The sequence below is a fragment of the Paramisgurnus dabryanus genome, chromosome 9, assembly GCF_030506205.2.
Source record: "Paramisgurnus dabryanus chromosome 9, PD_genome_1.1, whole genome shotgun sequence".
In the NCBI taxonomy this organism is placed as follows: Eukaryota; Metazoa; Chordata; class Actinopteri; order Cypriniformes; family Cobitidae; genus Paramisgurnus; species Paramisgurnus dabryanus.
In genome coordinates, this window is record NC_133345.1 from 39,982,015 (window position 1) to 40,008,928 (window position 26,914).

At 35.2% G+C, this 26,914-nt stretch overlaps 4 protein-coding genes across 5 annotated transcripts in view; all 4 read right to left on the reverse strand.

Annotated features, from left to right (window-relative positions):
* Window positions 1-1,272, reverse strand: part of vaspb (vasodilator stimulated phosphoprotein b) — a 45,864-nt gene extending 44,592 nt beyond the window's left edge. The window contains exon 1 of one of the 2 annotated variants that reach the window (XM_065265048.2): window positions 822-1,272. In XM_065265048.2, the coding sequence (XP_065121120.1) occupies window positions 822-826 (5 nt within the window). In that variant the 5' untranslated portion in view covers window positions 827-1,272. The remainder of the gene's footprint in view (window positions 1-821) is intronic. The other variant, XM_065265047.2, reaches the window with a different exon arrangement.
* Window positions 1,273-11,162: 9,890 nt separating this feature from the next.
* Window positions 11,163-15,883, reverse strand: snrpd2 (small nuclear ribonucleoprotein D2 polypeptide). The gene is made up of 3 exons (XM_065265102.1): window positions 15,782-15,883; window positions 15,162-15,341; window positions 11,163-11,658 (listed from the first exon to the last, which is right to left on the reverse strand). Coding segments are annotated over exons 1-3 (357 nt in total). The 5' UTR covers window positions 15,784-15,883; the 3' UTR covers window positions 11,163-11,483.
* A 6,268-nt stretch (window positions 15,884-22,151) lies between these two features.
* foxg1c (forkhead box G1c) lies at window positions 22,152-23,470 on the reverse strand. Its single transcript, XM_065265147.2, has one exon. The coding sequence runs from the start codon at window positions 23,354-23,356 to the stop codon at window positions 22,181-22,183; it is 1,176 nt and encodes a 391-aa protein (XP_065121219.1). The 5' UTR covers window positions 23,357-23,470; the 3' UTR covers window positions 22,152-22,180.
* Window positions 23,471-24,248: 778 nt separating this feature from the next.
* On the reverse strand, window positions 24,249-26,769 carry pglyrp5 (peptidoglycan recognition protein 5). Its single transcript, XM_065265090.2, has 3 exons — window positions 26,169-26,769; window positions 25,119-25,237; window positions 24,249-25,008 (listed from the first exon to the last, which is right to left on the reverse strand). Exons 1-3 carry the CDS (start codon window positions 26,444-26,446, stop codon window positions 24,824-24,826), a joined length of 582 nt encoding a protein of 193 aa, XP_065121162.1. The 5' UTR covers window positions 26,447-26,769; the 3' UTR covers window positions 24,249-24,823.
* Between the last annotated feature and the right edge of the window lie 145 nt (window positions 26,770-26,914).

Here is a 26,914-nt window from a genome sequence, read left to right on the forward strand (position 1 = left end):
CTCGCGATACTTTGCTTAAAGAGATCAGGGAGGACTCATAAAAGAGGACTGGCTACGTGTTACAAAGATCCAGGTATTCAATTAACCGTTTGACAGCAACTTTTTTGAACATGTACAATAAACAACTTCGATCAGGCAGCCTGAGGACACGATTAACGACACTAATTTATTTATTCTCATGTTTGTACGAATCAAAGTTTAGTGTTATGCAAAAGTACATATCTAGTACACATTACAGGTGCACCCTAATAAGAAACAACAACAACTAAGTTAGGCTACTATTTAAACCAGTTTAAATATTCGTTGTGATATTTTTATATTCATATATTAAAACATGTAGAGCATTGCATTAGTTGCGCAAAGGTCAGAAGTTCGATCCCAGGCAAGCTGACAAAATTGTATGGTTTGAAGTCGTGTTAAGCGTCTGTCAAATGAATAAATATGAATATCTCGTTAAATTTTCTTTTCCAAAAAAATCTTATAAGTTACTACAAACAAACGGAACAATTTAAATACACTTTTAAATACCAAACACAGCAGCAACATTATTAAAGAAACAAACAAACAAAAACATTTGACGGGCTGTCACAGACAGACAAAACACGGGTGGATCTGCTCTTTTTGTGTAGACCTTCAGAAACACTTGCGCCTATGAAGACCAACACATAGCAGACGCGAGTAACAAAAAGTGAACTCTATAGGCTATGGGATAAACTCACACACATGCGACTGGACTCGATCATTATGGCGCCCCATAAAATGTTTACAGTGAAGCGCGCACACAAAAGCGCGGGTAACAAATCTGATTTGACACGCTTTACCTCATTGTTCGCAGACAGCGCGGATCCGATTCAGATGTAAAGCCGAACTTCCGAATGCAACGACACCAGAGAAAGCGACGACACCGACGAGATCTTCATCGATAAAGCCACTCCAGGCTCTGGTGTTTTTGTTGAATCTATGGGACGAAGGATAAGCGTTGATTTCCTGGTTTAGGAGTGAAGGAGGGGGTTGGAGGTGAAGTGTGAATAGAGTTGCTACTGGAGCTGGGCTGGTGTCAACTCTAATCAGTATCCTGGACTCATGGCTCGCTCGCTGCTTTCCAAAGATACCGACAAAGTCCGCTTCATGTCGTTATGTCTCCATGCGCTCGGCTCGGCTTGTGAAGTATCGAAGCGCGCCACGGCACTGTTGTTCGCCGGTCTGTTCACGGTTATTCGTGATCGAAGCCCAACCTGCTCCTCAACTCCGAGGAAAAGCTTTCATTCTCATCTGACTCCCCCTCCCGAGCGGAGAAACAGGGAGAGAAATTCACTCCTCCACTCCCTAGCGGTCAAGCTCCAAAACTCCAGCCCTGCTTGATTAATAAAGAGAACCTGATCCAGGATTAGGCCTAAGTTATATTAGGACATTTAAGTAGTTTTTACAAACATACCTTACAAAATATCTGGTGTGATTCCCAGATCCCCAAAATCGCATGGTTCCTTTAATGATTACGAGCCAGTAAACCACTTATAGTGCTATTTAGCACAATTTTTTAGTGTCCTTTCCATATTATATTTTATGCTGTAATGTGAAATGTATAGGGGCCGTTTCCCAGACAGGGATTAGACTAGTCTTAGACTAAAATAAATGTAAGATCTGTCCAAACTGAAAACAACTTGCACTGACATAATACATCAGTACCCTTTACAAATCTGTGTGTTTCAGGGAGAGAGGGAAATTTGGAGCTAAAAAAATGAACAGTATGTAGAAAATAATGTGTTTTTAACTATAAACAATGCGAACACATTGTATTATGCCAAATACACCAAATAACGTTGTTTTTTTTTACAATGAAATAGGTGCACTTTAGAGGATACCCCAAAATAAAATTTAGCCCACATTTTTAAGCCATGACCTTTTTTATTTCAACAGTCTGAGATATATTAAATAATATCCTGGCTCTTTTCAACTTTATAATGGAATTGGATACCTAGCAAGCAAAAACCAAGACCCAATAGTCTGAGTAACCCACTTCTACCTTAAATAACATTGAATTTGGTTACATGCCGTTTTTGCCCATAAATTGGAGGTGTACTGTATTCCATCATCTAAGCAAATTTAGCAGGTGTTGCTTCAATTTCTAAGCGTATACGCATAGTTTATATTATTTGGGCAATGGTAAGATGTCTATTAAACTTTCACTGACAGCCCAAATTTAGCCAGACAATTGCTTGCTGGGTAGTGTCACATTTTTAAAGCTCCAGAAAAACATCAAAAACTAATCATACAGTTATTAAATATCTTCTGAAGTGAAGCCACCCACAACTGTGTTGTCTTAGCAGAGTTTTAATGACCATATTTGTTATATATTTTTCAGTCTCTTTTTTTAGGACAGAAATGCAGAAAAATATTTACACAACATAAAAAAACAAAACTTTCAAGACAAAATGGCTTTTTCAGGTAACACCTTTTGGCACTAAAAACAACCTCTTTTGAGGAGACTGAAGTCATTAGATTAGAATTAGGAATTTATTTCATTTAGATTTAAAAGAGCCTGCAGGTGTACATTTTTGACACTTTAGCTTATAAAGATATTTTTTATGATTATAAAACTATTTTTAGTAACTGCATACAAATTTCTGGTTGTATTGTAATAAAGAGACTCATGTGACATCTTTTTTTGTTTGTTTCTGGAAAACATTTCTGTAAAAAAAATATTAAGATTTACACAAATCCAAACTCTACCCATAACCAAGCCCTACGCATTATCTGTTCCTTAAATCAGAGAAATCAAATACAGTGTACCTGTAGATCAGGATAATAATAATGATGTACAACCATAACACTAACCCTTATCCTAAAACCTGATTGGCTGATAGATTGGTGTTCCAGGAACATTGTGACGTTTACCATGTATCCACATGTCAAACAAAAAATGACTTGCAAATGTAAACATTTGTAAAAAAAATCCCATTTCCAAATATTTGTATTCAAAGCTTTCAAAAATATTTACTATGTGTGTCACTTGTCACTCTCTCGCTCTCTATCCTACACACACACACGCGCGCGCGCGCGCACACACACACACACACACACACACACACACACACGTGTATAATAAATTCCTCTTTCTAATTCTGCACTTCTAAGCATCCATAATCCTGCTGCAGGCAGTTTGTCTCACTTGCAGGCATGACTTTTTTGAAAAGTAAACATTTTAATTATGTAAGCCTTTGATAATTACATAATCAGACTTTTGCTCAGTGACGCGTTTCATTCTCTTTCGGTTCAGAGAAAATAAAGGGCATCAACTAGCAAAAAGTTTCATGCATCTGCGTTGGATTATGCATGTATAATTTGCATTATACGCATCTGACTGCTTTGTAAGTGTCTTATCTAAAAGGAAACCAGTGAGTTGTAATTTTAGGCTCACCCCTCCTCCAATGAGCCACTTTTATGTACACCCATTCTGGCTTTCCCTCATGGCAACAGTTTCCTCGGGCCTTTTTCAACCCTGCTGTGCCTTAAAATATTGCCTACAATCTATGGAGTCAATATTGTAGTACATTTTAAGATTGTTTCAAATATGAGACAATCAAAGCAATCTATATGGTAAAAGAGTTTTTTTTTCTCAAAAAGCAGCCATAAAATAATATTTAATCATTTTTAGTGTTTGTTTTTGTCCATAGCAGACCACTAATAGAAAAAATAACATTCTAAGGAGGGCCCAGAAAAGCACAGATATAATTTATGACACACTGGGTTATTTTTGACCTACAATGGGTTAATATTGTACAGAACACACCGCTGGATTAAAATTTACTCAATGCTGGGTTGTTTTAACCCAACTGATGGGTTATTATACCCCATGTTTGCATAACAACAACCCAACATTGGGTCATTTTTAACCATGTGTTCTGTCCAATATTTACCCATTATAGGTCAAAAATAACCCAGCCATTTTTGGAGTGTACAATTTAATCGGTGGTAATCTCTGATGACACAAACCATGCATGCAAAACACGATTACAAATTAGTTTTTTTTCTCATTTCTAATTTTCAAGTGTTTGGGAAATTTAAATCGTGCATGGTAGAAATATGCCACCTAGTGGACAATCATTGGCTGTACATTGACATTAAGCCATTTACGTGTTTACCTGTAGATGGGGCTGTAAGCACACAGTAAGAGATCATTTGAATAGATCAGAAAATTTAAATTTAGCCTGTTATTTGGATGTTGGAAGTAATGTGATATTAATAAAATAGGGTCAGAGATGTACCAGAGCTTTTTTTAAAAAGTTATAAAACTACCATAGATATCAAGAATATCATTACAATATAATCTATTTCAGGCTTATTTAAATATGGCTTTACTGACACAGATAGCTGCCAGGTGTATGTATTTATTATGAGGTAAGTGTTATAGCTGAAGTGATCTTAATCCGGGACAAAGCTCTGAAAATATTGTCCATGAAAACAAAATGAACCGTTTAAAAATAATACAGTACTAATTTAGTAAAGAGACAGAGAGAAGAGCAGAGCATTTATGAGATAAGTACTGTGGCCATACATTATTTAAATTTCATTTCAGGCTGATTTAATATAAAGTTAACAATCATAATTGTTTATTTGAATTTTTTTAAATAATTTAAATGATTTAACATGGACTGTGTGTTTAACAGGGTGATTGTTAAAAAGGCATAAAAAGTATTTTGTGCTAATAGTACCCCCAAAAATACCATGTGATAAAGTCAACATTGGAAAGCTCACCCACATTTAATACTTTTTTACAGCATTATTATTTGTTTAAAGTATTGTATTATGTTTTACAAGATGAAATAAGAGTTTGTCAACATAAAATGTAAATTTTAAATCTTTCTGATTCTATAATGTTTATTTTTAGTAATGTTTCGTATTAATGTATTGAGGTCTGATTACTTCAAAGCAATTTTCAACTGAGTGATTTCAACTGAACCGTTAAGCTGTGCATTAAAATATAAATTCCCCTTACATTGGTATTTGTGCACCTTCATCATGCTTCACGGATTTTGTCATGGTTATTTGTCTCAGATGAAAACTGTAAAACATGATAAATTAAATCAACTCAAACCATTTGACGAAACAAATTTTGTGAAGAATAAAAAAAAAGAATTTGCACTCAAAACAAATTTTTGGATATTTTATTTCACATCTTACATCCGGGGGACAAAACACAGATGTTTCAGCTTAATGCCTTCTTCAGTGCATGTGCACAACTTAGTGGAGTTTTAAAGAACCCATATAAGTTACTTACCTCCTTACCAATTACTTGCAAAGGCCAACATATTTTTAGCTAAAGTTTGCACAGCAATGATGATTTATTGAAGGCTGTTTATCATTGGTATTTCAGAGTTGCTTATGGATTTTAGATCATATCAGAATATCTCATGAGTTCAGGTCAGGACAAATGCGTCTTCTTTTTTTACTTTGACAAAATATGTACCACAAATAAAAACATGTATCCTCCTTTTATAAAGTAACAGAGTATCAGATATTTAGGCCTAAAAATTAACCATGTTCTTGTTTTGTAGCATGGTTTTGGGGTTTTGATTACCATTTGCAAATTCATGGTTTTAATACAGTAAGCATGGTTTATTTATGTTTTCTATAGAAAAAAACATGATCATTTTGTGTTAACTATAGTAACCATGTTTTAAACAATGGTGAATTTTTGTAAGAGAGTAAATGTGAATGCTGACAGCAATAGAATTAAAGCTCAGTAAAGTTATAGTTCAGTTTTAGCATAGTCCTTTCACACTTTGTCTTCAGTATGCACCTGATCTCACTGCTACGAAACTGCTTGGAAACAAACTGCGGCGTCTCGAGTTACCACGCGCGCGCAATCGATGGCCCCGCGTGCCGGGCGACAGTATCGCGTTGCGCGCGCGGGGGAGACTGTATCGACGCGTGACCGATCTCTATCATAATCACACTTCCCCTCTTATCACCTCAGTGTCCTGAATAAAACATAGCAGCACTCTCCTGCCAAGACCTGTCACCCCAAACACATTTATTCAAGTTCACATGACGGAAAAGAGAAAAACAAACTTTTAAAACAGTCTTCATATAATATAAAATAACAACATCGACTGCTTTGATTCATTGTGAGAAAAACTTTATAACTCGAAATGAATTGTAATGTTTTGTCTTTTTAAAAACACATTCATTCATTCATTAAATTCATTAATAAATAAATACATTAATAATAAAACATTGGGTAACAGATGAAGAGTTTGGTTCCAAAACGCAATAAACACCATTTTTGAAAAAAAAAATGAGTTACTGCCAAAATCAGTATTATATCAGGTCAGTATTTAAAAGTAAATTCTTAATTGTATGCAAAATCCAATATCTGCCGTGTTAGTGTCATTTTTTTTCACTTTTTTCCCAAAACGCAATAAACGCCACTCCTCATTTTCTACAGAATGCAATAAATCCGCTCCACAAATTACAGCGCACCATTCCACGCAATGTAAACAAACAATGGCGTCACGTAGAGTACACAGAGTCCTAGTTTCCCTCATCTACTTTGTACTTCGTGATCAACAAACAAACAAAAAACGAAATAATACTTTAATGGCATTGATAAACCTGTGGTTGTCTGTGACGGGAAAGAAACGTAAGCCATCAACATCTAATAATTTACGCGAGAGGCACATGGGAGACGATCGCTTGTTCTACCGACAGGATCTAGCTTCTTTCGTGCTAACACATTGACCCCAAGGGATCTTATGAAAAACTTTCCTTAATTTTACTCAAAGTCAATAATGAGAATCACAGCTAATCGCTGTGAAAAATGTTAAGCGACGACATCAAGTATAACCGCGCAGCAGTGTACCTAATATGACAAAGTAAGTGTTTTGATTAATGCCATTAATGTTTATTTTTTTTAATCAGTGTGTGTACAACTGTATAAATGCACATTTATACATTGATTGATTAGATTTATAGCATTTTGAAAAAAAAAACTTGTCATGCATTTTGTGGAAAAAATAATTCGTTTTTATAATAAATCTTTGAAAATCAAGTTATGGATTTGAATTTTTTATGTTATTATAACCTAAAGATGCTATGTGAAAGTTTGTAACAGAAAATAGTAGTTTTCATCTTGTCACTTTCTTGGTATAGAAAACACGTTTTTACCCAAATTTGTCAAAATTGATTTTTTTGCGTTTTGGAACCAAACTCTTCAGACATTTTTACACTCTTAAAATTACGTCACTTTCTGGACGATGATCTCATCGAGATTTTTGTTAGGAAAGGGATATAGCCTACAGAAAATTGGCATGATGTAGTGATATTTAATAGACTGTTAACCCCTTAACTCCTCAGCAAGAGCTGAATTTAAATGTGCTTGAGAAATAAAACATAATCTAACATTTTTTAGGGGTAAAAAAACAGTTAACTGTACCTTTAAAGGTGCACAAGATCCTTAAGGTACAGCAATGTACCCATAGGTACAAGATTGTATTATCTCTTTAAAAAAGCATTCACATAATTTGTCTACTTGGTACTGCTTTTCCCTGCTTCTATTAATGTAAAGCTGCTTTGAAACAATTACCAATTGTGAAAATAATAAATAAATAAAAACTGAATTGAATTGAATCTTTATACCTGTAAAGATACGAAACAAAACCTTGGGGAACCACCCCAGTGACAGAATGTACAGTTTATTTTTTACCATGGTACTGACTGGAAGCACTAGTGAGTTTACTGCATGAGAATTTGCTCTTTGAGTTAAGCTGCATTCATGCCAAAATGGTATGAACACGCTCGTCCTGAAACTAAGTGAAAAACAACTAAATGGTAACCCCCCAAAACTTATACATAACAGAAAACTTCTGAATTTCATCATTACAGAATAACAAACAATCACATGTCACTCCCTATAACTTTCATCTTGCTTAAAAACACACAATTACCGTTTTCATTTGTCATTAGAGCAAAGCATGCTGGGAACTCAATCCTCAATCTATAATTTCAATGTTAGTCAATGAAAATAATTAATGTTGTCTCAACACAAATGAATTAAGTAAACCTTTGACTCATCTTAATTAAGTAAACTAAGGAGGTTGAGTTTTTTTTTTTTTTTAATAAAAGATTAAGCTATGTCAAAGAGTTACCTATTTATGTCAGTTTTATGCATTTTAATTGTGTTTGAACAAAATCTGAAACTAAAGAAAATGTGTAACATTAAACTATAGTGCTTAAGCAAAACAAATAACCTTTAACAATAATTTCTGAGCGTATCTGTCTCACCACCAATAAACAATTTTTTATGATATGCTATTATGTGTTAAAATAAAAAGTTAAAAAGTTAAAAGTTGTATCAAGACATGTAGACATATACAAATTTACTAAAGAAATAGTAGAAATACTAAAACAAAAGTTTGGGGGAATTCACCCTGGCATAAAAATGATTTTAGTTGTTTTATATTTAATTTTTTAATCAGAATTTTGATGTTGCCTTTATGTTATTTCTGGAGTGTACATTTAACACGGTTTTTCATTTGAACCAAAGAAACTAAATGTGAAATGTCCTTTGAAGATTATAGATATTATTGAAGATTATAGAAGATTTTTTATCATTTTATACATTTTTGATTATGGGGTGGTACAGGGATTAGACTAGTCCTAGACTTAAATAAGGAAGAGCTGTCCAAACGGAAAACAACTTGCACTAACATACCTTAAAATACATCAGTGCCCTTGGTTTTGCCTCAAAATGTACACAAGTAATGTTTTAGTAAGGCATGTTTGTTAAAACTAGTTATATTTCATAATTAAACTAAGCCCTAGTCCTGGCTTAAACTAATCTCTGTCTGGGAAACCACCCCAATATGTGTTAATGTAACCATAGTGCCCTTGTAAATTATTTAATGCCATTTTTAAATATTTTAAGTATTTAGTAATAAATACTTAAGACAAAAAGGATTTGGTCAAACATGAAACATGTTCATAGAAAATTTGGAGGCATTTTTGCGGATAGGGGTTATTTTAGTCCCAGACTAAAATGCATTTTTAAGCTACCTTAGTTTAAAAACACCTTGTACTGACATATTTTTAACATATATCAGTGCCATTGTTTTATCTCAAAATGCACACCTGTATTGTTTTTTATAAGGTTTTTTTGTAAAAACTATTTAAATATGCTAATATAACTAAAGCCTGGATTAATCTAAACCCTGTCCGTGAAACCACCCCATAGCGAGCTATTCCTGTTTATGTCAGGACACCTGCGTTCATCACGAAACATCTCTGTTGGGACACCTGTGTGGACTTGAGGTAAGCTGATGTCACCTTGTTTTTGGTAGAAATACCATGGCAACCACAATAAAGTTTAGTAAAGCAAACTCACTCAGTTCTATACCATTTATCATCTGATTAGATCATGAAGGATGCGGATTAAATTAGTTTAAATCAAATTGGTTTTTAAGGCGATGACTTCATAATCATCAATAATTTTTAAGCAAGAGACAATGGCGAAAGAACAGCAAGAAAGCAATTTTTTGTGATTTTCTGTTTTCATCATAATCTTATCCTACATAATGTAAAGAACATTCTATATAATATAATATAACCTTAATATATTTAATATTGACTGAGTTAGTTCATGTCAAAGATTAAAATCAATGAGTGAAATTTAACTTTGATGCTCCAAATCTCATCATTAGACTATGCAACTTTAACCTGGATTTCTCCGACCGAGTGACATTATTTTATTACCTTTTATTGGGAACACCACAAAGATAGCTGTCCAGGAAGAGTATTATCACAAATAACGTATAATGCTAATACATAATAGAGAAAACATCAGCAAAGCATTTTTTCAAGGGATTCATTCTGAGTGATGTGTATTTTTTGTTTTAAATTACAAATATATAAACAAACCATGCTCCAATGGAGAGTTCACCAAAAAAATGACCCCAAACATGACAGACCTTTGCCTTTAAATCACCAGCTCAAATCTGACACCAGCTCATCATGATAAGATCTCAGGTAGAAGCGTCACCTGTTAGTTATGACTTTAGCATTCGGACCCTTAGGCTTGCCACACGCAGTCTCCAGGTGCAGCGGCCCAGGGGCAGACAGACCACTGCAGGATACGTGTTTCACTTTTGGGCAAGGAGACTCGAGCGCCTCGAGCTTCAGGACCATTCTGATTTAAACTCAGGAGTCTGGGAAAATGTCTCGGACGAGTTTAAATGTGTATGGTCATTAAAAAGAAACTTGGAAAAAATGATACCATCCTGAATTTGAAATAATTTTCTAGCCCTTTTTTACCAATCAATCTTGTAAGATACTCTAGAGATCACTTTAAATAAAGCATTTGCTAAACTTTAAATAACATAATTTTATTTAATTGTAATGTTTATTTTTGTGATCCTATCTATAAAACAAAGTCTGCTAAAGTCTTATAATTTAATGACAAGATTAGGAGCATTAAAGTCAATATGTCAAGGTTATATTTTTATTGGTTGACATTTGTTTTATTCAGTCTTGTTTTAAAACACATTTAAAATAAATGGACAAACAGAATAAATTGAATCCCGGTTGAACACAATAACACAAATGGATAAAGTGATGAATTTTCACTCTCCCGCTGAATATTTAAACATCCTGACTGAGTGATTTCCTGAGACTGTCCTCTTAGGTGAAGTCCTGAGATAACCCGTCTGTCCATTCGTATAAAACTCATAAAAATTTGTTCAGTTAATTTTCTACAAACGTTTTGCAGCAGCAACTTTTATCTTCCTATTAAAATACATAATAAAAATATTCAAATGTTCTATAAAAATTATTAAAAAAAAACTAATAGGTACCAGGGGTCAGTGAAGACCACAGTGGAGGGCAGGGGTGTGAAGTGACAGTCAGCACATCTGGTCACATTAATAATGCAAAGACCTTTAAACGGCAGTTTGTCACTTATTGAGTGCTGCCTGCTGAAATCTACACTGACACCCAAGCTGCTGCCGGGGGACTTTACCAACCCAGAATCAGAGGGGAGGGGGTTAGAGGGCCATTAGACAGTAAAAGAGAACGAGGACAAACAGCATTTTCAAACTTTTGACTGATGGAAACCCCATTAACTTTGGTAGTAAACAGTTCATTTCTGAAATAACCAAGAAACAGATAAAGAAGTTTGAATATCCAAAACTTTATTTAGAAAAAAAGTCAACTCCAGTATGCCTTAACAATAGGCATTGCTATATGACAGGTTCAAAACAAACAAAAAATGAAACTTTGGCCATTTTTCAGGCCGACAAAGCAGGCATTCTGTCATGATGATCTTGTATGTGACACAGCACAATGTATATTATGTGGTAAAAAAATGTACTGTCTCAAGTGTAAAAGAAAAGTCAATTTGAGTTGAGGTCAGCTGTAGAGTAGAGCTGGCTTCCCAGGAGACTACCTGCACTTGAAGTCTCCTGTATGAACTGAAGTGTCACACATCAGGCCTATTTCCCTGTGATGAGTGGATTCCTCAGGACCACAATGACCGAATCACCTCTCAGGAACATCTTTGAGATGTAGCGATCCTTATTGACTGGCTTGGATTTCTTCTTGCCTTTACCACTCTTGGGCACCTCAGTCCACATTTCTTTGACATTTTCCAGCACCATGTTACAATGCCTGCAAATCCAAAGCAAAGTAAAAGTGAGGCAGATATTTATAACAGCGGTTACACATGTTGTGTCCTCATAAAAGAAGCTGGAAAATTCTTTAAATACACAGAAAATGTGTCTGAGATCATTTCATTTTGGTTCATTCGCACTGCTAGCGATTTTAAGGAATCTGTGCACGTGTTGAAGCACACAACGTAAAGACAAATGACACTAGGATGTGTAATGTAATTGTAATCATGCACTTGTTGGAATATTTTACATAAGTTTGCTTACTATAGGGGTGTAACAATACATCGATATGGATCGATGCATCGTATTTCTAGAAATTTAATCGATGCATCGAGGACACACATAAAATATTAATATGAGGTCCCTCTATTTTGACACGCTCCACGTCCTCATTCTTTAATGTAATGTACGTCCATCCACGCATTTCTGCCAAAACATGCATTTTCGTGTGCTAGTGTCAGTAAGTGAATGCAATGCAGCAACAAAGCAGTGAACACACAGTGAAAGAGGCAGAAGACGTTGAAGCTGCTATCGGACGCAAATCATGGGTTTGGAAATATTTGTATTTGGAAAATGGTCTGGCCAAACAGATTGGCAGAAAACCTTTGCCAGAACCAGCTGAAACCCTAAAGACTTTGATGTTGCATCATAAGCAGGGCTCTAGACTAACTTTTTGCACTGGTTGCACTGGTGCGCCTAAAAATTTTTCTTAGGTGCACCAGCACAAAAGTTAGGTGCACCCTAATTTTTGACCGCATCGGATTTATAGTTCACCCAAAAATGAAAATTCTGTAATATTTACTCACTCTCATGTTGTTACAAACCTGTATAAATGTCTTTGTTCTGGTGAACATGAATGAAAATATTTTGAGGAATGTTTGTAACCAAACCATTCATGAGCCCCATTCACTTCCATAGTATTATTTTTTAGAAGTGAATGGGGCTCATGCTTGGTTTGGTTATTAACATTCCTCAAAATATCTTGCTTAGTGTTTATCAGAACAAATAAATTTATACAGGTTTGTAACAAAATGAGGGAGAGTAAATGATGACAGAATTTTCATTTTTGGGTGAACTGTCCCTTTAACACCGCAAGTTTAGCGCCCATGGTGGTTTAATACAGAATATAAACATGTAGGCTATTTTATAATTTTCATGTTGTCATTCCATTTTCCTTATACGAGTCATGCACAGTCCTGTTTGATAACCCGCATCCGCGCGATTAAAATAACACTTGACCCGTTATCCGACATCAGCATCAATTTATTTCATACCCGCCCGTTTTACATAAAGACTGCGACCGACCGCACCGCAAATCGTGAAGTAAGTAGAAACCTTTAAAGATCTTCATGCAGAACATTGACAGAAATAAGCACAGGACCATGACTGGACAAATATATTAACATTTAATGTGAAACTTTGTGAGGGTCGGCATATTGACAGCTGAGCGGTCAGCAGTGTTTGAACACTGATAAGCGATGCGCTTATATTTATAATTACCTGATAAATTGATGATATGATTGCAGTGATTCCGAAAGGGATGTCAAAAAAAAACTCCAGTAGAATGTTAAATGTTTAAAGTTTAATGTCTCTTTCTCGCTGCCCTGCGTAAACCCGCGCCGGTGATACGCGTGATGAGCTTGCATCTTGCATTACCTTAAATTATCCTCATCATACAAATAAAAGTAAAACAACATTAAAAACTGTAATGGTGTACATTTATTTATGTAAAGCTACACTCACAATAATAACAAAACATTGTTCTTTTTTAAATTGGTAAACAAAAGTGTTTTGTGCTGCATCGGATTTGGAGCGCGTCACACAATAAATAAACTCATATAGGCTACTTTTGAATTCGTTTTGTTAATTTGCTACTTATTTAAGTGAAACACATTTCATGTAGCCTTATTTATTTTATTATTTTTTCACCAAAGAAAGACATAATCATCATGTTGTATTCATTTTAATGCTTTTTTCACATAAACTAAAGCCTTGGGGGGAATTATTTATAAATGAATCAACAACGCAAATCAAGGAACTAAATTATTTCTCTATTTAAGACTGTCTGGCAGGGCGCTGATAGCGATACAGCAAACACCGAAAAGTTTATAGGATTAGATCTGGAAGTAAGATTATGAAGAAAACAGCGGTCCTGACTCCTGGCTTTTTTCTATAAATTGGGCGCACGCGACATTGCTGTTCGGGGTTACGTTCAAATAATTTTCTTCAAAAAATAATGATGCTCTGGCTCTGACTCGATTGTAAGAGGCTCATTACCTAATTCCGTCTTCGGGTTGGGACCAGGGCTGATGTGACGGGAGGTTGATGTCAGAGCATTGGTTATGATCTTCGGACGGATCAGGCATTAACTTAACATTCTTAACGAAAAAGTTGTCAATCGTTCTTTTCCTCTTCTCTTATCATCCGCGGCTACATCCACTCTGTTTATCTGACGGACCAAGGCTACTCACCTCTCTGTCTGACTGGAGCGCACACGCATTTTTAAACGTACACACGCGTAGATCTGGACTATGGCTTTTTCCCTCGAACTCCTGGTCGCACCAGTGCGACCTGATATCTTTTTAAGTCGCACCATTGAGAAATTTGGTCGGACTCTCGAGCCCTGATAAGATTGATTTTGTGACATTTTTCCCCTTATGGTTTATTTTTCTTTATTTACAAAGTGTATTTTTTTCTTAGTTTGTTGTTTTTAAATGTCTAAATTGGGATGGAGATTGTGTCTTTATTTAAAGAGTTTAATGAAACTTTATGTTATATATTTTGGTTGCGTTTATGAATTATTAAAAATGTGCTTAAATAGGCACTTATAAAATATTAAAGTAGCGCTAAATTAACGGAATCGTAATTGCACCGAAGAAATGTTTGATGTATTTGCAAACATTGCTGGCGAAGATAATCGATACTGAATCACAATGACCTATATGATTTGCAACCCTGGCTTACTATCTCCAAATTCTTTTCGAGAAACCACGCTATGTATTTTTAATTTTAATGTATTTTAAAACAGTTATGTGATGTTCCATTAAACTGGTGAATGATTCAGCTACAGCATGGATGGTAAGGAGCTCCCTCATCTCTTTTTATGTTGTGAACATTGATCTGCATTTAAAACACCCCATCAAAGAGTTACATGATAATAACTCACTGTAAATAACATTTTCTGGTTCAGCTTAAAAAGTAAGTTACCTGATTGGCTTAAAATTTTGAGTTAAGTTAACTTAAAAATATATATTATTTAAATTCTATAAAAATGTTTTTACGTTGAATTAACACAAAATTTTAAGGTAACCAGGTCACTTTTAAGTAGAAATAATCTTTTTTTTTTTTAGCGTATGCGATGAAAAGGTCATTGCAATGACAAATGTATCCCCACTATGCTCACTTAACACTAAAGATCAAACCCTAACCTGAAATGTTTGGGAAATATCAGCAAAGTGTTGTCTTGGAAATTTACCAGGAGGTTTCTGTTTAGTCAAATACCTGTCAAACGCCTTGACTCTGCCTAGTAGTTTCTTGTTGTTTCGGCAGTTGATAAGAACCTGTGTGTTGTTTTTCACAGATTGTGTGAGGACTGAAAGGGGACCGGTGTTAAACTCTTCCTCCTCTCTCTTCTGGAGCTCCTCTGGGGTCATCTCAGATTTGGGCTTGTTTAACAAACTCCTAAAAACAAAAGGACAAAATTAAACAAATGAATAAAGAGACCAGATAAATCGAGGGTTAACAACACAAAAGGGAATGAGATCAAGCAGCTTCTATCTAACGTTAGCGCTTCCAGTAATTAACATAACGTTACATTACAAATCAACCGCAGATCATTAGCACTTATTCGTTTAGAAACACAGAGCACACTGCTAATAAACACAACATAGAGCCACATAAAACTTTTACTGAAAAAAGCATTTGCGATTTTAACCGAAACCGCTTATATTTATTCAGAAACAAACAGCATACAGGAAGGTTCATTGTGTGCTAACATTAGCATTAATCTGTTCAAATACATTTCATCTGCTGTCTATAGTTTACACATACAGTGTTTCAATTCTAATAGCGTCTTATTAAAACATGCATTTAAATTAATAGTTTAAAAACATTGAACTTACATATTTGATAGCTTTCTTCTTCTCAATTGTGTTCAAATGTTTAAGCGCAGAGCTACCGCTCGAATCACGTTTCCACAACGTTAATACTACTTCCGGGTCAAAACCGCCTCACGCAAAACTTCCGGTGTCAACGCGTCCATAAAGAATAAAGCCAAAATCCGAAGGCTACAGCTTCTTTTTCTTTATTTCTTCTTCTTTATTTTTTGCATGATTGTGCTTTATTTTGTGTCATAAACATTTACAACCAAAGCATCATGCAACAACATTGTAAACAAACAGTCGTTATAAATTACTAATAACATTTGAAGTAAAGGGAATAAGAGAAAGAAGAAGAAGAAGAAAATAAATGAACAAACAAATAAAAGGCTAAAAGAATATGGTGGGTATACAATAAAATCCTTTCAAAAGGAGGAATTTAACGTATTGTAATATGAAATAGTCCTGGTAGCTTTACGACTTAAAAGTCCTTTCAATGTTTAAAAATAAATCTTCATTTGAACCTTAAATTGGGTAATACCACTTGCATATATGAATGTAAAACTTACTATATAAAAATAATAATAAGAAGGCTGCAGTCTCCGGAGGCTGCAACCTTCGGATTGAGAAACTCCCTGTAAAACGCATTTATAAAATGCATTGAAGTTTATTGCTTATTTATAGCGATTAATAAAGAAATTATAAATATGTAATTAATTCTAAATATTTATATTTTATAAATGTATTTATGTTTTATTTATAAACATGTTATTTGTATTATTTATTGTACTGTTAAAATATCATATAATTATACATTATGTGTATTATCTTTAGCTAGACTATTAAAATGTAAAAAATACACATATACATACATACATTTCATCATGTATAATTTGCATACATGTAGCCTAATTTTGACAAAGGCCATATTAAAAATACTTACATATTTTTAAATGAAAATGTAGTTATAAACGAATTCTAAATTAAATTCTTAAATTAAATTATATGTTGTGTTTATTAGCATTATGTGATAGCCTATATGTGCATGACTTTAAAAAACAATGAACTCTTCTTTGATGCATATGTCTACTGTTAAAAATAAATACACCCTGCGAATGGTGTGTTTCTAGGGATAACATTTTGATACAGGGCCAAAAGTGCTCATAACATGAATATATAATCGACAATGATGGAGAAAGTCAGGTTAATTGTTAAGCACTGGTGTCAAGCTTACACATTCACTGGGGTAATGTGTTTTTATGTTTTAAAATTAATTAAATTAAATAAATATAATTTTGTATTGTTTTATATTTTTGCTCTTTTGTGAATTGTTTAAACATTTCTAGCTTTTACTTTGTAATGTTCCTTGAAAGGTTCGTGAATTATATTACAGAATTTTATTTACCCCATATAGTGTCACGTTATTGCCAACTATATGGTTTTCTTAGAAAATAACAGAAATGGTTTGGTATTGAAAGAAACTTATATTTTAAACAAATGTAAGATATTTTGGTAACACTTTATTTTACGGCATTACTGTAACGGTGTAATTATATATTAAAGTACTAAGTAATAATCATTAACATGTACTTACTATAGGGTCGCATTAGGATTAGGGTTTGGTTAGGTTTAGTTGCATGTAACTATGCATAATTAACTGTTATTACTATAATAATTACAGGTAACATGTGTCACAAAGACACCGCAAAAATAAAATGTTACAGATATTTTAAACAATCCATTTTACCTTTAGTTAATATTATTTGTAACTATTTAAAAGATGTTTTAAATCTTTTGCTCTTGAAATTGAGTTTGATCAAGTGATGCGTCCTTTATTAAAGCATTTCATGTACAGATAACACAAGAATGCTCCTGGCCTCTTATAGCTGCGGTGTGGGGTGATATTCATGGGCCAGCAGGTCAGGTCTGTAGTCCGAACAGACATCTCTTTGTTATGTGTCATGACTGACAGGGAAGACGGCTGTATGATGGGGCGAGTTATAGCGAGGGACAAAGATGTGTGTCTGTGAGACGCTAAGACTCCAGGGGATTGGCTTACTGCTTAGAGACAGGCGGGCGCCCGCAGACCAGAATCCCACCCATGTGATTTCACAGGGTGGTGAGTTTGCCGGGGATAATCGCACCCTATAGTGTGGAGATTGGAAGATCATGTCTGTGGAATTGGTTTACAAAGCTTAACTATGGTAAGGGTATGCACGTTGAGCTTCAGGTACATGAGTCTATATGTTTTCACCCCTCCAGCCCACTTCCTTCCTCCCCTGTTTTCCTCTCAACTTCCACAAAGCATCTTAAAAGCATTATACAATACTTACAAACACAAACCAAGAAATTTTTTTTACCAAGATGGAAAGTCTAAGCTGGTCTCGTTTAAACCTATATGTGTGTGTGTCTGTACCTTTTTTCACATTCATTGTCAATCAGTCAAACTCTGTTTTACATATCTAAATATTTTTTATACTTTCTGACTTTTATGTTGCTTTCTAACTCTAGTTTAAGATGTTAGATGCTCTCAAATGTTTTGTTTTGAATAAATGCATCGACTAAATAAATAAATGTAAATGTTTGTGTATAGACTATATCTGATGAAAAAACAGGGAAATATTTTTTTTTATAGCCTAATATAAAATAATAGTCTGTGTAATAGAAGTTGAATGGGAAGTTCACTAGTTCAACAGTTCAGTAACACATGAGATGGGTGTGTGTGGTCTTATATAGGCTACTGTATACTGTTCTTGCCCCAGGACATCATGTGAAGAAAAACATCGAAAAGTTTTGATTTATATCTTGCTTGCTTGTTTTGCAGCCTGTACATGGTGTGACTGAATGGTTAGTTATGCCTGTCAAAGAGGGGATGTTATTTATTATACAAATTAAAGGAAAAAAGTATCAACTTACAACGGCCTTTGGGCATCTTCTCACTTGTGCTGTATATCTCTTTCACTCTTTATCTTTCTTCATTTCCACCCTTCTTTCACCTACAGACAGATTTTGCAATTACTCAGCAATCCTGTAAATTTTTGGGTTATCTCCTGCATCCGACTGCAGTTTGCCAACAGTTTTAAGGTTACACTGACTTGTGCTTGAAGGTAACCGTGTTTGGCTATTGACCGCAGTCGTCTGCATGTGTGAGACGGGATCTGATCTGGTGAAACAGCCTAATAAAGCTCTCATTGTTTGATAAGGGAAAGGCTCCAAAGGCTTGTCTTGGGTGGCATCTCAAAACATCTGTATGCTTTATGTTAATACTGGAGTTTATTTGTATCAGGTGTTGTGGGGAGGTAAGGCAAAGTCCACAGATATATTATGTTATATTACTGTGTAGCTGCAACTGAGCGTTTAGATTTATGTTTTTGCGGTTAATGTTTAATGTACATAATGGTCTTTAAAAACTGCAGATCAAAAGTTTGGGTACTCGTTCTTTATAAATATTGTTTTTAAAGAACAAACAGGGAAATAGAATAACAGTAATGTAACTTCAAGAATTGTGTTGTGACAAAAAAACATAAATAAATAAAATGTTAAGCATTCTTTGAATATGCATTCAGATAAAATTTTTTAAAGATTATGATAAGAATTTCAGTAAAGTTTTAACTAGTAATCTATATTTTTAAACATATACTGTATGCACAGTCTTACAATAAACAGTATGAACACTATTTTGTGGGATCATTATCTTAGAAAAGAACAACTGTTATGCATTTCAATCAAGTTTTGTGCTAATTCCTGGCAGTGAGATCATGACAAATGTCTATCAAATGAGTGAGGCAAAATGTTGTGGCAGATATTACTTCCAGTTAATTCACCCTAATGGAAATGCAAGATCAAGGACTGCAGTACTGACATACATTAAAGTATACTGCCAGTATAATAGGCCTATAGGCCTTGCAATGCAAGAGTTGGCAAACAGTATAGGACAGGTCATGCAGGTTTTTTATGCATATGCCTAGAAAATGTGCATACTGTAGTAAGTGTATGTGTATAGTAAAATTTTTAAACATAAGATTTATATTTAGTTAGATTTTTTAGGAAATTTATTTATATAGTTAACTTTTTTTGAGACAGCAAAGAATGTTTGAGAATGATGAGGGCACATAAGGTCTGCTCGCAGATCAATTATTTTGTGGGGTGAGATCTGTACCCAGTCATGGGTTTCCTTGGTTCAAGGGCAACAATTTTAATCTAGGTTACTCAATTACCGCAACTTGTTCAAATGTGAAAAACCACTTGTGTCTATTTGAAGTGGTGTAATCTGATGAAAGTGATTTTTATTTCTAGCTTGCTGTGGTTGAATTCTCTCTCTTTTTCTCTGACTTCCCCATATCTTCTCTTTTTATCTCTCTGCTCCTGGGCCATTTGAAAAAGGAGATGCACTTCATTACTGAGCCGAGGTTTTGATCGGACTCTAGGGAGCGTCAGACATTGTGTGTGTGTGTGTGTATGTGTGAGAGACATGGAGACAATAGAGAAAAGCGTTGCATTTTTATATCTGTAGACTGAAGCTAAACTTGGGTTGGCACATAAATCACTTCTTAAACACAAATAAACACTTCTTTTTAAGGTTGATTAGATTACCTTTTGGCCTGCTCGGGTCAATACAACTACATGCAATCTGGTATGCAATGGCGTTACTGTTGTGTACTGAATGGACATTTTAAACACTCAAACAAATAGTGAATTGCATAATAAAGATGAATAATATTGATATTTATGTTTTGCTGTATAGCTCGCTGGAGCATTGTGTAAGCAGCGAAAAGGTTGTGGGTTTGATTCCCAAGAAACACATGGACTGCATGCACTGTGAAGTCGCTCTGGATAAGAGTCTTCTATATATATATAAATAGTGAAAAGTTGGATCAACTTAAAAAATGAACACCTAAAAAATGTAATTTAATTAAACTTAGTTTCCTTTTTGGTGAAACATGCAGGCTGTATAAATGTAATTGTTTAGGTTACCAATAGAAGTAACTTTTTAAGATGAACCAATTTTCACTTTTAAAATTTTCAGACATGATTGTTTAAGTGCACTGTACAAACTCTAAAATATAAAATGCAATATATTTATTTAAAATCTTAATCTACATGTTTTAGTTTGTTTTTTATTTTTACTTTTTTCCTTAGTACAAATAAAAAAATACAATTGATCTCAATTTGTCTACACAAACCTTTTATACTTAAGTTCACTGGTTGTTCATAAAGACTGAACTTAAATTTTCATTTAACTTTATATAACAATGTGTAATGAAAGGTATTCAGGACTGACTCTGTCAATCAATGACAATCAATGAACCACAGAAGCACACAACAAACTCCTCTGTTCACATTTATCTTCATATAGCGAAGAGAAATACAAATGTGGTGCATGCATACCAAAGGAAAAACTGATCACCTGAATGGTGACTTCACAAAAAAAACCTGTAATTTACCAAAGAATATCAATACTTTTACAAAGAGTGTAAAACTCAAAGAAATTTTATTATCAACTGTTTGTCCCATCCGTTGTTAATCTTGGACCAAAGACAAATCATTCAAAATATTCAGGCACAAGGGCTTATGGGTATTCCTCACAGCCTTTTGATCTGATCATCTTAAATTAATTGCACTTGATTTTTTTAAGTTTATGGTTTATGTAAGTTAATAAGTTCAATAAACAAAGATAGTTTAGTTATGGATCCAAAATGTAAGTCATGATTGCTTGACATTTTGAGTACAAACAGCATTAGTGCTTTCAGTGAACAATTAATGAAGCTTGAAGTTTTTCTCTTCAAAACATTTATTTCATTTTTATTTTAGTGAATACATGTCTATGCACAAATTGCACACTGTGTTCTGAAGGCTCTGGAAAGAAATGATTTTCTTTTTAAATAGTGTTTTGTAGTCCCTTGAGCATTATTTATACAGATTAAGTGAATGACTATAAATGCAGAAGAATACCTGACACATGGAAAAGCATCTGAAAAACTCATGCAGTTATTTTTTCATGTATTACATCTTATCAACTCAGCTGCCCATATTCATCATCAACGGAGACATATGGTCCAAAAAAAAAGAATGTTTCCATTGCTAGATCTGGAAGATTTTATGTCTGGTTTTATCAGCTGGTTTAGTATAATGCTTTTTAATAAACAAATTGACACTGTAAACCTCAAGAAATTAATTTATGGATACAAATCTTGACTGAGCATGTTTGTTTATAATAATAAAAATAATATAGAATATAAAACATTATAAAAGAACATTTTATGCAAATTGTCAAGCTGGTACTGCATATATTCACTTAAAAAAAAAAATCAGGGGTTGTTTCAACCCATGGATAAAATAATGTTAAACCGCTGCTCTTAAGCTATAAATTCATATTTTGATAGCTGATTGCCTATTTATATGCAAAACAAACTACTTAACTATTCAGTACAGGGAGTTGGCAGTGTTAAAATGCGGAAAATAATTGGGAAGGTCTGTACATAGTCCTGCAATGTAATCATTCCCACTGATAAATTGTCCAGAAGGAGATGTTTTAGCGAGAAAAGATTCGTCCTGCGGCCACGTGGAAAGTCCAGCCGCGTGAGGCACCTGATGAGAGTAAAAGTAACTGGACTGATTGGAGAGTAGATTAAAAGAGCGCGGAGCAGAGAGAGACAGAGGGACAGAGGCAGATGCTGTGAAAGTGGATTTCATCTGGTGATGGTGCCGGCGGTGTTCACCGCCCATCCCATAATAAGCAGCATCTTGACCCGACTGCAGAAGTCTATCAGCACCGGTGCTATAGTGATGCGCACTCTGGGACAAAACAGAGCCTGCGTAATTGTTCTGGTGAGCTCCAATGTAAGGTGTTGATGATGGGTTAGGGTGAGGATGCTGGAGGGTCACGAAGGGCGAAACGGGCCAATAAAACGAGCCTGCAAACGCCAATCCCGTGGCCGTGGTGGAGGACAGACGCGCGCCTCTCTTCATGGCCAGTTTGGCCCGGGACGCAGCTGTTGACCGGCGCCTGAGTTTACCCGTTGTTCCGCCTATGAACACATCATCACTGGACGGGTCCAGCATCCAGTAGTTACCCTTTCCCGGGTCGTCGTAATGTCGCGGGACCTTCACGAAGCACTTGTTGAGACTCAAGTTGTGTCGGATGGAGTTTTGCCAGCCCTGTCTGTTCTCTCGGTAGTACGGGAAGTTACCCATGATGAACTCATAGATGCCGTTGAGGGTGAGCCGTCGCTCCGGTGACTGGCGGATGGCCATCATGATAAGCGCGTTGTAACTAAACGGGGGTTTATCGGGTTTGTTCTTCTTGTCCTTTTCATTTGCTACTACTTCACACTCGGTCTCTCCAACACCCTTGGGCTCCGTTTGTCCATTTTCTTTTGGATCGCATCGGGTACGCTCTAGAGTGACACCTAAATCGGAATATTTTCCATTATCTCCACCCGACTGATGGGAGCGGGTTGGGGTCTTCGCGGCCCGGACGCGCGGTGCGCCCGGCGCGCCTCCACGGTCGCTCATCACCCGCTCGTGTCGGAGCAGAAGGCTGCTGATGCTGAAGGAAGACTTGTGAAAAAAACGTACGGGTGCTTTCAGCTCCTCCATGTTGAACAATGCAAATCACGCACTAGAAAAGTACTTGAAAGTTCAAGTTCAGGAAACAATGCGGCACCTGCGCGCCCAGAGGATGCGCGTTCATGCTTTAGAAAGTGCTTGAAATTAAAGATCTGATAAGTTTCCCTCACAGCCAATCTCTCTGACTGATCAATGAACTCAAAGGCTCCATTATAACACTTCGGAAGCTCGTGAAACTCAAGCCTCTCACCTTAGACCGCCTCTCAGCTTCTGCCCTTCCCATCTGTTTACACATTCATCTGGCTGAATGCCTGTCAAAAACGAGTGAGGCAAAAATATGTTATGCTATTGAGAACAGATACGACAACACTTGGAGATGTGAGTAAACAAACAGCTTAAGTTCAACATCTCTGGAGAATGATACTGCTTCCTTCATCGACCTTATAAATTAGCTGTTTTCAGTTGAAGTTTTTATTAAAAAAAATTACTTCAGGATAAGAACAGACGTTTTTGTTTGATGCAAATACATTTTTTTAAATGTATTGATAAATAATTAATGTACGATGTAAAAAGGTAAAGTTATAAAAAATACTTCAGTTTACAAATTTTAAGTTGAAAAAGCGTAATCTTTTTATATTAACTTAACATAAAGGCATTATAAAGCCAATGTATATAAAATAAAGCAAACCTTTAAGAATGCAAAAAGTGTACACTGTGTAAACATATGCAGCTTGAAGTAAAAACAACTTGGTTTTGCAAGTCAACCTACTATTTTAACATAACTTATAAAAACTAGTTGAAGTTTTTTTTAACTTTATCTTTAAGTTAAAGTAGCATAAATATATTTGTTGATTTAAGAAAAATGCTGCATTTTTTACACTAAAATGGTAACAATTTAAATTAAAAAGTTAATGACGCATCATATATTAAGAAATTTAATGTAAATTTGCAGACTCCATCAATATATTACATAAATAGAAATAACATACATTTTGTGACAGGAAGGCAAACAAACAAACAGATAACTGCTTAGCTGCATCAAAAAAGAAAAAAACACGAAACAGCAGCTCAATATGAATTTGGAAATTTCAGGAAGCAAATTTTACAATAAATAAAATATCCTGATTCAGCATGTTTTTTCCAGAATGAAATAGCCTATTAAACAAAAAGCATACACACTGTGTATTACACAACATTTTCAATTTAATTTAATTTTATAATGTCAGGACTGTCAGATTTAATTATTGAGGATATGTACGAAGTAACATTCATAATATATATATATATATATATGGAAGACTATAACAAGACTCACAAGATAGCTTAAATGCTCAGTTATTTTATGAACAATTATTTTATTAGAGAAGTGGACAAACAGAGAGCTGAGACAAAAATAAACATGTTTAATTCCTTTAATGCACAACCACAGTGTGCTATCATCATTCACACACTTTAACAAATACAACAATTCAAGCACAGCAAATATGCTTGGTAAAGTCACCTTTTTCCTAATTGGGTTCTTAGTTTTGTTAATGCGGAGTATACATTTTCACCCGGACATTCAGTTTTTGCTACATCTCTGTGTCCCACCAGCACAAAGTCAGGCCGCACGTGTCCGGAAATCTCTCCGACACGCAACAATCTCTGCAAAGCAGTCAGTGATGCAGGAGTAGGCAATTCCTCTGCAAACAAAACCATGACAATGGCATGAACAATAAAATAAATACAGTGTGAACACGTAACTATGAGCAAAATGAAAATGAAACTGTTATGGTGGTGGTGGCTTTCTCACCATTGAAGTTACCCATGAAGGCTATACCAACAGAATCACAATTGTATTCTTTTGCATGAGCCCCTACAACTCCCCATCCACGCCCTTCATACACCGATCCATCTCCTGAGATCAGAAAACTTCAAACAGACAGACAGGGAGAGAGAGAGAGAGAGAGAGAGAGAGAGAGAGAGAGAGAGAGAGAGAGAGAGAGAGAGAGAGAGAGAGAGATAAAGACATTTTGTAGGTGGATGTATAGACTGTTTTGAGCAGTAACAACATAAACTGACGGCTTTCGTGGAACAAATGTTAACTTCTGGTATACTTTCGCAAATAATTAATAAATCATAGCTAAAGCATATCAAAAACTACACTGATTTAATGTTGATGTGTAAATTGAATGTATACAATGTTAAATACAGACCTAGCGGTGGTCCATGTTTTTGGAAACCAAAACATTTGCTATTTTTCGACGAGGTATTTGTTCCAGAGTTCAGTTTAACCAATAGCCAGACCATTAAACAAACAGTTAAACATTAAAGTTAAGTTCGGTCCAGACGTATAACCGAGACAATGGACTGACTAGTTGCTAAACTGAACTTTTGAACAAATACCTTTGTTGAAAATAACAATTTGGTTTCCTAGGTAATCTAAGTGATGTTTATTTGCTTGTTATATAAATAAACTACTTACTTTGTTGTCATTTATTCTTAGTTGAGTTTACCGGAAGTTACGTGTTTTCCACGAAAGACGCTTGTTTATGTTGTTACTGCCGACATTGCTTATTTTAGCAAACTATTTGTTTTTGTCTACGGCACAAATATTATTACACATCTGCACTATATTGATACTTGAACGTGTCTTTCAAATAATACAGTTAAATACATATTTTAAATAAATACAAAGAGACAAATATTTGATTAAATATTTACAATAATTAAAAATACTAACAGAATATGAACACAAAATAAAAATCACCTATTAAAGACATTTAGTGTGTGTTCCTTAACTTTTGCAGTCAATGTAATGACACTGAAATAAGAACAACGTGAGCAGTTTTATTTATCTTACTTGTAACCGATATCGTCAAATTCTCGCTCGTGCATGTGCAGATTCTGGATGTACGCGAGCTGAGCGAGACTGTCACGCGGCTGGACGCAGTACCGGAGCGCAGTGTGGTGCAAGATCACCATCCGTGCGGGACCTTTCATTTCTGTCCGGATCCGAGGATCAGCAGCCTTCCAAACAGACCGAGCGATCACACCATCCGATGAGAGACCATCACACAACCTGTGCTCGAGCAGACCTTCGCTCGTGTTCACATTTCCTTCGGGCGCGTGTTCGTTCATATCTGCGACTACGCGAGAGTAACTTTTTATTATAGCCGATGAAAATAAATGACTTGGCTTGCGACATGACCAGTTTTTTTTTTTATCTTTGATTGACAGGAGGGAGCGGAACAAACGCGTTCACGAGCTTCCGCGTACTTTCCTCGCGCTCGCAACCTCCCAGCACATGCAGGAAATCAAGGCGTGAGTCCTACAGAACAATATGCTGAAGATCTGCTGATCACGCCTTTCACAGGGCACAGTGGAAATGCCGGTATGAAGAGGTGATTGTTTAGTCATTGCAAAAATAACACAAATTACTAGTCGAGCATGAGTTAAGTATTTTAAAGTTTTACATAACACAGACAGGCAGCTACACGATTAAACGGTGTGTATATCAACACTTTAAAAAAATAACACAGAAGTACTCAAACCTCCTTTTCAAACCATGCACTTGTATAATATGTCTGTTATGTTGTTTTGTGAGAA